The 12,729-nt window shown below is 39.2% G+C and overlaps 1 protein-coding gene across 1 annotated transcript in view; it reads right to left on the reverse strand.

Annotated features, from left to right (window-relative positions):
- The window catches only part of LOC104618471 (teneurin-4-like), a gene marked incomplete at both ends in the record, with an annotated part of 70,742 nt that overhangs the window by 27,844 nt on the left and 30,169 nt on the right, over positions 1 to 12,729 (reverse strand). The window contains 2 exons of the mRNA XM_010284071.1: positions 6,862 to 7,076; positions 12,032 to 12,202. Of these exons, the coding sequence (XP_010282373.1) occupies positions 6,862 to 7,076; positions 12,032 to 12,202 (386 nt within the window). The remainder of the gene's footprint in view (positions 1 to 6,861; positions 7,077 to 12,031; positions 12,203 to 12,729) is intronic.

A 12,729-nucleotide genomic window follows, 5' to 3' on the forward strand; every position in this document is an offset into this window, starting at 1 on the left:
AACCAGAACAAGAAGAAACATAAACAGGATTTTCTGTGGTAACTCAAGCATGTTCCTGGACTACCTGCAAGTAACCATTTTGGAAATAGCTGGTGTATGAATGTATTTCTCTGTAATTACAGGAAATGAGAAATCATCTTTATTTAAAACATGACTTGGAGCATATTCACCTTACTGATGTGTTCTCATTCTGTAGAAACATCAGCAGGGAAACATGAGGTCCAGAGACCATGCCTAAATTGCACTGCAACTGTGATGATAAGAAGCTTATGTGTTACCACCTTTGTGTCTTGGCTAATAAGGAAAATAGACAGAAAAATGTATCTAGCCTAACTGGGTTGTTTGCCAGAATTGCTACGGGTCATAGAATCATAGAACAGTTTGGGTTGGAAGGGACCTTTCAAGGCCATCTAGTCCAACCCCCTGCCATGAGCAGGGACATCCCCAACTAGAGCAGGTTGCTCAGAGCCCCGTCCAGCCTGACCTGGGCTGTTTCCAGGAATGGGGCATCTCCCACCTCTCTGGGCAACCTGGGCCAGTGCTTCACCACCCTTGTTGTCAAAAATTTCTTCCTTAGATTCAGTCTAAATCTGCCCTCTTTTAGTTTAAAACCATCACCCCTTGTCCTGTCACAACAGGCCCTGCTAAACAGTCTGTCCCCATCTTTCTCCTCAGCCCCTCTCAGCCCTGGCAGCTGCAGGAAGGTCTCCCCGGAGCCTTCTCTGCTCCAGGCTGAACTCCCCCAGCTCTCCCAGTCTGTCCTCTCAGCAGAGATGTTCCAGCCCTCGGAGCATTGCTGGGGCCTCCTCTGGCCCAGATCCATGTTTCTGCTGTGCCGAAGGCTCCAGAGCTGGATGCAGCCCTGCAGGGGGGTCTCACCAGAGCGCTGTGAGCGCACATTGCCAGCTCCTGTCCAGCTTTTCACCCACCAGGACCCCCAAGTCCTTCTCAGCAGGGCTGCTCTTCATCCCTTCATCCCCCAGCCTCGATTGATTCCGGGGGTTGCCCTGACCCAGGTGCAGGACCCTGCCCTTGGCCTTGTTGAACCTCATGATGTTCACTTGGGCCCATTCCTCGAGCTTGTCCAGGTCCCTCTGGATGGCATCCTGTCCCTCAGGTGTGTCAACCGCAGCACTCAGCTTGGTGTCACCTGCCAACTTGCTGAGGGTGCACTCGACCCCACTGTCTGTGTCATTAATGAAGATATTAAAGAGTGCTGGTCCCAATATGGACCGCTGAGGGACACCTCTTGTCATTGATCTCCATCTGGACATTGAACTGTTGGCCACTACCCTCTGGATGCCACCATCCAACCAATTCCTCATCCACCCAAGAGTCTACCCATCAAATCCATATCTCTCCAATGTAGAGAGAAGGGTGTTTTGGGGGACCGAGGATCACCAAGGAAAAGATAAAAGGTATCTGTAAGTAAATTGTGGTAGAGGTTTTGCAGAAGTATTTTGCTTAGTCAGCAAGGGTTTTATCTTAAAGTAATAGCAAAAGTGGTTAAAAGATCATAGAACATGAAGATGGAAAAGTGATAAAGTAATATATAAAAGTCCCATTTAGGGAGTGGCTTTTGGAAGTTTTCCTCAAAGGGACTTAGGTATTTTTTGCCAGGTTAACTTCAGCAGAGCAACTGCTTTGATTTTGCTACTGGTGTTGCAACTACCTTTAGTTCCCTGTTTAAATAACTTTCCACAGACTTTCTACGATAATTGTATTTTGTCTGGTAATACATTAATGGGATGAGTTAGATACACGCCTAGCAGACATCACAAATGTTGTGAACCTTATCTAATCTGACTTTTATCATGCCTTTAGGTGACCAGGACATCTTGCGAGCAGAATCCAGCATCTGAGGCATAGCTTAGCTTTCCTATTCCCTGACTTCACTTGGTTTTGCCTCTCACATCCAGTTGGTCAAATAAGCTTTTAGCCTTTGGCAGGAAGGAGGAAAACGAGCAGAAAGAAAAAATGACACTTATTTTTGTACGAGTAAATGCTTCTGCACTGAATAGTTGCTGAGTGTTGGCTGAGTGTGGCAACAATATTTAGGCTTCTTATCCCTTTTGACTTTACTGTAACAAAATTTGGATGCTTCTGTTATTACGTTGTCTGGTATGGTCTTCAAAGTCAATCAACATAAAGAATTAATGACAAGTTCTTTTGTCTGCAGTCATTGCTAAGTAAAAAGAAATTAAAAGTGTGTATTATTTCCAGCAACCTTTTGAGAAATAAACTATATATGGCATGGCTTGCACATGAAATGACAAAATTTGTCCCTAGAATATGTTAGTTACTATATTTCTAACTATCTATTTGGATTGAAATAAGTTTTGAGCCTTGCTTTAGTTTTTTTTGTTCTGTTATATTATATAGATCACTCAAATTTGGTGCTGAAGTGTCTTCTGAAAACGTTAAATATGTTACACCTGCAAAGGGCATTCCTTTTGGGTGTCCATCCAAGTTAGCTTTGTCAGAGACAGTTTTTCTGTTTTGAAGAAATACAATGTAAACACAAATTATAAAAATATACGACACAAAACTATAAAATCTAAGAATGTAATGTAAATATAAAATCTAAAAATAGATAATTAAAAATATAAGTTTCTGTTATGAAAAAATATAATGATTTAATGATTTTAAGTTTAAGATGATACTGGTGAGAGGTTGGTTTGAATGACACTGTGTGAGTCAGATATTTGTAGACCCTCTGAGTATGAGCTTAGGCTGATTCCTCATCGGCTCTCAGTGTGGGTATGACTGACACAGCTGAGAAGGGCAGTGACAGAGGATGTCACGGTGCTGTTTGGTTGCTGGGAATGTCTCATCGGGGATGAGTCTGACTGAGGAACACATTGGCCAGGTGTAATAAGGAAGTTAAAACTAGTAAGAGAAAAAGCTGCATATTTCCATTTCCATTTCGGAGCATAATGGGACAGATTGACTAGATTTTTAAAAGGTACAGGTAATCGCGGGCACTATTGGTAAAGTTCATCTCACCAAGTGCTGACATCTCTGTGTCAGCTTGAATTAGTTTTCTAGAACCACTGGACTGCAGTCAAAGAAAGAGACACTTCTAGAATGGAATCTGCCTCATGCTAAAGTTGACATCTAAGAAACCACAGGATCATAGAAACTTTGGGTTGGAAGGGACCTTTCAAGGCCATCTAGTCCAACCCCCTGCAATGAGCAGGGACATCCCCAACTAGAGCAGGTTGCTCAGAGCCCCGTCCAGCCTGACCTGGGATGGTTCCAGGGATGGGGCATCGACCACCTCTCTGGGCACCCTGGGCCAGTGGTTCACCACCATCGTTGTCAAAAATTTCTTCCTTAGATCTAGCCTAAATCTACCTTCTTTCAGTTTAAAACCTTTACCCCTTGGCCTATCGCTACAGGCCCTGCTAAAAAGTCTGTCCCCACCTTTCTCCTCAGCCCCTCTCAGCCCTGGCAGCTGCAGGAAGGTCTCCCCGGAGCCTTCTCTGCTCCAGGCTGAGCCCCCCCAGCTCTCCCAGCCCGTCCTCACAGCAGAGCTGTTCCTGCCCTCTGAGCATTTTGGTGGTCTCATCTGGCTCCAAATGTCCCATGGATTGTGCCTTACGAGCATCCGTTTCTTGCTACATGTAGATGCTTAAACCTTAGTGAGATGAAAAAAATTTCATGGCACCCAGCTACGGTGAGCTGCTGTTGTTGTAGTCCAACCTGGGTTATGTCTACTTGGGGCTTCCTGCCAAAAGTAAGTTTATTTTCATAAATATTTGCAAGATGCAGCTGTGGATGTTGATGACTTTGCAAAGTTACTAGTTCATAGTTGTAAATATTAATTGAACCACAAATGGGTTGTGTTTTATTGCATTTTAATACATTCAGAGAACTTTAATATGCAATTAGATTTACTGCAAGCAAAGAAATTGTAGATAAAATACCATCTTAATAGATTCAAATTGTGCAAATGGAAAAATGCCTCCCACAAGCTGTGATGGCCAGTCCCTAAAATTTATGATTTAACAATATTTGGCCTAGGTTAAAAAGAGTTTAAAAAATTATTTGATCTGGGAAGGTTAAATCTAATAGGCCATAATAAAACTGTGTAACTTCTGTTATGATTTGTTGAGAATAACTAGAAGAAATGCCTTTAGTTAACAGTAAAATATTTTAGGCTTCTGCAGGCTCTATTTCTAAGCCTAATGAAATTTGGAGCTTGCATTTTCTTCCTACTTATCGGTGTCCATGGCTGTTGGCAACCTCAGCGAGAAGACAGATCACCACAGGCAGAGAAATTTTCCCAGAGAGAATCTGGAATAGTCAGTTGTTTAGCATGGATAAACATGACTTTTAATATTTTACCAAATTCAGGAATATATGCTAAGGCTCTACAGCCTCGGAATCAATTCAAAGCTCCTGAAAGACAATAGACTATGTTAAGGCTCACACTACAGAAGGTGGATTATCTAAATGGGATAAATACCTAATTATCTAACATAGAAGAAAACCTGATTATCAGCTAAAGTTTTACTATTGCTATCAAAAAGATAGGCTGGTGAAAAGAATTGACTCTTTATTAAATTATTCTGAGTGAGACTATCACTGATCTAAGCATATATTTTACCAAAGTTTTGTTTATGAAATTCCTTACAGAATTTGGAAATATAGAACTCATTGGGTAGATTTATGGGGTGCAGCAGGTACCCTGGATTATGCAAAAGAAAAGATGAGATTTGTGTAATATGTATTAACTATGAGTGACAAGTTTACAATTTCAACACAGAAAACAGGTTATTTATTTAAAGACTCCTAAGACTCATAAGACTAATAAACTATGGTGAGGTTAAACATCATATATCAATATGCAGAAGGAGAACAATGCTTTAATTGACAGCAGGTTTATAAAATAATAAATCTAAGCAAAGGCATAATTAAAAAACCAAATTAAATATTAATAAGTAATAAATCAATATTGATTCAATATCTGCAGCTTCATTAAGTTATATCTTCAGAACAGGGTGGGTTTTGTGATCTGTTTCTATTAGCATACCATGATTTTTATTGTTTGTATAAAAATGTCCCTCTGGTCATTTCTGGTGATGTTTTGGTCCAGATGATGATTTTTTTTATATACTTGGCAGCTCCCAAAAAAGCAGCACTTGCAAGGATTCTGAGCAAGTACATTGCCTCCTACAGCACATAATATTGTCAAACATGTGCCACATCCCACATTCAGCGTCTCATTCTCAGCTGAGGCTTCAAGTGATACACACTATGCTATTTTAAATAGGAAAGGTCCTGACACTGACAAAACCCTCAGAATATCTCAGCACAAATGAAGGTAAAGAAAAAACAGCAGCAATGGTGAAGTCAGTGTGGGCTTCTTAATTGCGTAAAATATTACTACCGTTGGGTATAGTGCCCTGCTACATTTGAAGATTTTGCTTTAAGTTCAATAGACTTGAGGTTTTGGTGTTAAATTTTACATTTGTTATTTAAACAATTGAAACTCTTCATAATAAATGATAATAAAAAAATAAAATCAAAACGGACTTCTGCTCTGCAGTTAGTATTATGTGACCATGACGAGTTTTTATTTAAATAATGCAGGAGTTTCAAGTTTTAAATGTTTGAGTCTCCCTGTAAAGATACTGATTAAAAATGAGCAACAACAGCACTACTATGTCACCGAATTTATGACCCGCTGATCCTATTGAAATATTTTAATTCTGCAGAAAAGTAGGCAGAAAAGGTGTAGATTTACAACACCTCTTTGACATAAATAAGTTGCAGGTTTGTTCATATGTAGACAATACCATATTACTCAGAAAGATTGTAATAAACATATTTGTTCAAAAAGAAAATAAAGGCAGGGTATTTCTGTAAATCTCAAATATTTGTGTTGGTTACTAGGCTTTTCAGTTGATAGTGGAAGGCAAGGGTAAGTTACAACATTAAAATAAAACTGGTAATACTTTGATAACTTGCTGATGCAAGTGGGAGTAAGATGCTTTGCATTGCCAGTGAGAGTTATGCCCTTATGTATTAATCAGTCTGGTTAAGAGCAGCTTAGAAACTCAAATGGAAAGTAGAGAAAATAATGTATAAAATCCTTATTTAAGGGGATGGTTCTTCAGAGGTTTTCCCAGAAAGTGATTTCTTGACATGGTTTTTGCCAAGGTGTGTCAAGAAAAGCAACGGCTTTCATTTTAGTCCTACAGAATAATAATTATGTCTTGATTTCTGCCTAAGTAAGCCGCTGGCTTTCTGTAGGAACTTGATTTTGTTTGGTTATACACCAATCACTTAGGCCTGACCAATCTCAGTCTAATCTGACAGTCAACGTGCATAATGTGAAGGGATGGCCCAAGGCATTTCAGCACAGAAGACTGAATCAAGAATCTTGCTCCCATGAGGGTGAGCAACTAGGGTCTTGCTGCTCTTACCATGAGAGGGGAAATGCAGAGGCTGAAAGAGGAGGACGGACCTGAGATACATGAGACCGCTTAAGAGATGATTCCTTCTGATGTAGTTTGAGTGTGGCTGCTGCTGCATGAGATGAAAAAGGTGGTAGCTTATGCTGCTAGGAGCAACGAGCTGATACCCTCAGTGACCACCAGCCCACAAAACCCTTTTCCTTCTCTGGCAGCTTGCTGCCTTAGACAACTGCCTGCTTTGCCTGTGCCAACAGCCCACCAGGTTAATGTGTGCAAATTTTGCATCTGTCACTTGATTATCTTTCTCTGAATAGATGACCTTTAACACCTTGCAAGCATGCAACAAATTCTTGAAAGAAATAGCTGAAATAAAACAATAAACCATAAGAACATAGAATTTAAGTCAACTTATTTGATTGAAATGAGGTCCCATTACCTGTGTATGTGATGGTGGGAGGCCTTTTCTGCCATAGATGCCAACCAGAGCAGCCTTTCCTAAAGACACATTGAATTTCAGATGCACTGGGTGGTCGATGAACACCTGAGATCTCCAAAAGATACCAGGAGGGATCTTCTGTGTGGCTCGTCTGCCAACATCAATTTCTCCAGAGTCTATAAAACTGTCGTCTGGAAAGAAACTACTGGGCTTTCCTGCCAAAACACAGGAACAAAAATCTTAGATTAGCCTTAGATCCTAGAAGTAATCCAGTCATACTGGTATCTCTGACACTGATCTTGAGAAACAGTCTATTAGTGTCCTGAGGTCTTCAGGGTACTTTATCTAGCCAATCCATATGATTATGGGAGAAAAACTGGCAGGGTTATTCCTGGCTTCAGTAACTGTTTTGTTTGAAAACATGAACATGGGAAGAGCAACCTGGAGAAAAACGTCCTTTTGTTTAAATTTCAACATTAGAGAGTGTGTAATTACATTCTGAAGATAAGAATAAATCATTTGACATTATATGCTAAATGAATGTAAGTTCACGGACGGAGAAGTCACGGTTAAATTAGCAAAGTGTAGTAAGAGTGAGGTAGACGTGTCACAGGATGGAATGGTAGTGTGGAGAACAGCAGCATGAATGACAATTAAGTGGGGAAAGGAAAATGTTTCTCTGTGAAATTAATTCTTGACAGTTGTAATAGTATTTTAAATTTGTTCAACAGTCCAAAAAAAGCTAAGGAAAAAAAAGGACTGAGAAAAATGAAGAAAATCATACCCTGCACTTGAGTAATATCTACTAAGAAACATGAGAGGTTTAAACTGGGTTTCAATACAATCTGTAAAGTGTGTTATGATTATTCATCTTCTTTCAGAAGACAAGCAAATGGAGGCATCTGTTCCTTAAAGTGACCACCAGGTTGGAGAGCCTGGGTATCCGGATGGCAATCAGTACATGCCATAATGTCCAAGGGAGTCAGCAGGGAGTTCGGCATCCCTGGAAAACACATCTGAAAAATTCCAGGTTAGAAATTCATACATTCACAATTCTCAGAACTGGTGCTTGCTTTGAAAAATCTGGACCCAAAGGAAGCCCAGGGAATGAGGGGCAGAATGAAAACTAAAATGCCAGAAGGTTACCTTTTCAGCCTGTGCTATAAGCAGTGGCCACAGCTTTACCTGCAGTGCATAAAGACGATGAAGAAGGCAACTGCTTAGCAAACAGCCTTTATTTAAGGACACTTCTAGTTGAAAAGTATGCAGTAGTGTCACCTGAAATATTTTGGCTTTAGTAAGAAGAGCACCATGTTACCAACAAGGACTAATTATTAATTTTAGAAATTCAAATAAATTTGTTAGCTCATCTCCGTGCCATTACAGCACACTACTCTGTGTTTCTCAGATCAAGGATTCTAACAAAACGAGGAAGAAACTTTCAAGTACATACAATCTTTTGTAGCAGAATCATTTTGTGAGATTTTTTTCTTCCAGAACGTACACTTGGGAAATGGGAAACAAAAATATCTTTTCCCACCCACCATGAATTCAAGTCAAATAGTCTTAGAATTTGCTTGTCATGTTGAAAAGGTGATTGGTAGAACAACCTTTCAACAATTTTTATTGTTTCAAATTCTAATATTTCCTTTAATATTACATAATTTTCCTTATTTTTTTTCTATAATATTTCCTAAACTTCTCCATATACCATCCCAGAATAAACTCTCTAGGAGAAACAGATGCAAATTGTTAGCTGTCTCTGAAAATCCATACAGAAATTATATGCATATTAACTGTTAACAAAAGAAGTCTCTGGAGGTGTTTCTTTGTAGAATGGAGAATTTTTCTTTTTTTTTTTTAATTATGTAAAATTTTTTAGCAGAACTTTTGGTCCCTATAAGACTAACCCCTGATTTAAAGTTAGCAACTGCTTAAGTACGCTGTTGGAGTGGGACTTGATGGCACGCTTCATTTCTGGGCTATCTTGTGGCAGAAATTTTATGCATAACAGCACAGTGTGTATACGCATTGATAGAAAAAAAGGTAGTCGTAATTTTATAAGATCCTCATTTACCTTCGCTCATTGCATTCAAATAAATACAGGGGGAAAATCTGATGACTTTTTTATCCTTTTTTAGTCAAAGTGTGTATTAATAGAGATAATCAGAAGCAGCTTAGGTAAATGGACATTCTTTCCGAATCATTTTGTCCTGATCGAATACAACTGTACAATGAAAATCAACTAGCTTGATTCCAAAGGAAATCACTTTATCAACTGCATTGTTGATATTTATTTGGCATACTAAAAATTACTTTTCACACTGTCAGGATTAAAGGAAACAGTTCTCGTGTCCTTATGCAAAGTTTCTTATTCCATTATTGTAAGATGAAAAGATTCAGGATTCTATTAAAAAAGAGCTAAAGACATCACATGTTTTGGTTCAAATGAAGGATATATTTTTGCAATTACTACTGACATATTTTAGAGATTCTTAAAAATTCAGATGAAAACCTAAAGTATTTGATGTGCACCCTGATTGTTCATTAATAAAGACTGTGAGAATTTAATATAATAGATGTTGCTATGCATGAGAGAGCCTGGAGAAAAAGAGCACAATACGTATTCTGCCTGTACGGAGAGCAGCGCTTGCTCATGCAAGAAAAAATGCTTCTGTGATTGCAAAAGACAATTTCACAGAAATAATTGTTTGTACACACAGTTACAAAGTTTATGTCTCCTCTTGGTGGACAGCCGTATGTCTGAGAAGCTGATATCCTAAAAGCTGTTCTATCACGTTGCCCATGGTTGACATTTATCCTGATACAGACATCCGAAGAAAGGCTCTCTTCACCAGGCTGAATTCAGCCCCTGAAATCCCTCTGTGTTTCATCAGGTTTTAACCTACAGCAGGATCAGGCCCTATGGACTTCGTAAAGAAAGTACAATAAGAAAGCCATTTCAGCTTCTAATCAGAAATTAGGTTTTAATCAGAATATCTGACTCCTTAAAATTAACTTCAGGTCTGAATTCTTAATTGGGCTGTCAATTACTTTGCTCTTTCCACACATTACCTTGAACTTTTTAGTTGCCGTAGCAACTATTCCTAATTTATTTGGATATCAAAATGATCTATTTCATTTCAGCCCTGGCTGAATCTGCTTGTATTTTTTGATAGCAAGGTACCCTGACTCATCAAAACACTTAAGAACAGACTTATATTTCTCTGACTTCAATCAGTTAGTTAATTCTGTGCTTAAATGTAAGCATGTGATTAAGCGCTTTGCTGAAGAGGATGGGCTTAAACACAGGTAAATGCTGTGCAGGAGCACTGCCACAGATGAGAAGGAATGACTGTTACTGAGAACTGGCAAGATATTGGTAATGATTCATTCAGATCAGCTCTAAGGCTATTCAAACACATCCCAGCCTATTACACTGTGATCGAGAAGACTTTCAAATATATTTCAATCAGTCCATTTTTTAATAAATTTCAATCATATACCTTCTGGTTTAGATTAGCAGCTGTGCAATGCTGCTAGTCCAGAATTAGTTGCATAGTCACCCGATGGGGAGAGAGATATATTTTAAGGCTGGACAGTGTTACTCCTGCAATAAAGATGTTGTTCTGATGTGTTTTTCACTCAGGACAAAATATCCTCCCCTAAAGCCTACAGATTCCCTAAGATCTATACAAAGTGCTAACTCAAGGGATCTTTTAATGACATAACTAGAGTATTTCCCAAATTTCTCTTCTAACAGAGCCTTTTGGTTCAAAAGTTCTACTGATGTCACTGTAAGCATGGCTGAAAAAGAAATCAAGTGGAGGTCTTTGACTTGGACGGCAGTTTTGGATACATCCACAGAATCACAGAATCACAGAATTTGTGTTCATTTTGACTTTTAAAAGGAAAAGGACAGATCAAAATTAAATGTTTCAAAAATGAAACATATGGCAAGTTGGGGGGGGGGGAAATGATCTGTCGTGAAATATTTTTTAATACAACAGCAGGGATATCTGCAGCTTGCTGTACTGTCTAGTAAGGTTTGCTGAGAATAACCTGTTTAGCTGATTTTTCCTTGTAGCGACTTGATGTCAGCCATCAGTTGCTAGTAAATATACTGTTTTAAGGAACAAACATAATTATGGCCTTTATTTGGACTAATAAAGACAGATAAGCTCTTAAAGAAAAAAATACTATAATTAATTTAAATTAAACATGTAAACATAGGCTCTCAGCCAAAGTCTAGAGAACTGTGTAGACACTTTTGAATTCAGTGAGTTGCCAGAACAGTAGCATTCTTCTTATCTCTTACATACAAACCTTCCTCCCCCTAATTAATTACCAAAAATAGCCAATGACTTCAATTTTTCTGAGATCTGTTAACCTCATCTAAAGAAGCTTGACACAAACAAAAAAGCTTTCTGAAAATTTGAATTTCTCATTTCTCCGGTTAAGTCTTGGGAGGGATAAAACACCTTTGCTTTGCAGAGGTAACAGGTACGTTTGGCAGTGCTGCCTCTGTACAAAGCACAGTAAGATGTAAAGCTGCTGGATAATACACTTGTGAATTGAGAAACCATCAATTGCTTCTAATTTCAGTTAAAATGCAAGCTGTCAACATCATGATACTTTGTGGAGTCAGGTCTTTTATCTGGCTACTTTTGCAAAGAGATGTCCAACTCTGGAGTGCCAAAACTCACAGTGTAATAGCTCTTAGTAAATATTTTGGTCCTCAAAATGTTTGGTACTAGGTGGCAACAAGTAGGCAAACCCAAATATTTTCGTACTGTTGTAGAGAAAGCTTGATCCAATGCTCCAGGAGCTGTTTAATTTTCAAGACACAATTTAATTTTCAAGACACTTGTGGCAGGGTTTTCATGATGGCCTTCTGTGGCCTGTGAGGTATGGTACAGATGGTTCCACCTGGAGAACGCCTTAGATGTGTGGTGAGGATTGCACACAGTTTTATCACATTAGTGCACATTAAAAGGGTATGAAACTTCAAAACATATGGAAACAAGACCGACGACTACTAGTTCTAGATGTGAAAGACTGGAAAAAGCACCTGATGATGGCAGCATTTAGGATAATGGAACATGAGATTGGATGGCTGGAGTTCAGAGGCAGACAGAAGACTCACAACATGGACACACACCAACCATACCTTCACTGGTTCCTTTGCCTTTCCTGTCAGGTAACTCTAACCCTGTGCCCCCCGAAGGATATAAGGAGACGTCCGTTGGCACTGGCCAACTGCTGGCTGTGTCTTCCGTGATTTCATACATCTGCCCTTCCATCGGCTGCAGGTGCCAGTTTAGGCCAAACAGGTGCATGGCTGTGGTGAGCAATGAGAAAAGTCATCTTTTTCTGCTTGGGAGAATTTCAGAACTACAGGGGCACTTTCTAAACCCTCGCTTCCCTGCCTTAGTAGTGGTCATTGCTTCAGGACAAGAATGGGATTCATGTAATTAGACAGCCCCTGCTGCTTCTACTATACCAACTTCCTAGGTCTTTCCACCCACTTAAACTTGTTTTGGATCACTCTGCTTCTTCCAGGAGAACCGCTCCCGACTCGTGGTCTGCCTGAGAGAATAACCAGGCACAGTGTTTCAGAAAGCTCCCAAGGCTGGGGTAACAATATGGTGAACACAAAATACAAGGAGCATTATTTATCAACATACCAATAAATCCCAGGAAACTGCACGCTGGTTTGCTTTGCTGTATTCATAGTGTATTATATAAGTTGGTTTTTGGTCGTTTTTTTTAACCTACCACTTATATACAGAAGCACTGTATATCTGACAGTTTTTCCCGAATAAGACTAAGTGAAAACTAAGGCAATTTAAGATCCATCTTGCACAC

This window comes from Phaethon lepturus, unplaced genomic scaffold, assembly GCF_000687285.1.
Source record: "Phaethon lepturus isolate BGI_N335 unplaced genomic scaffold, ASM68728v1 scaffold15373, whole genome shotgun sequence".
Taxonomy (NCBI): Eukaryota; Metazoa; Chordata; class Aves; order Phaethontiformes; family Phaethontidae; genus Phaethon; species Phaethon lepturus.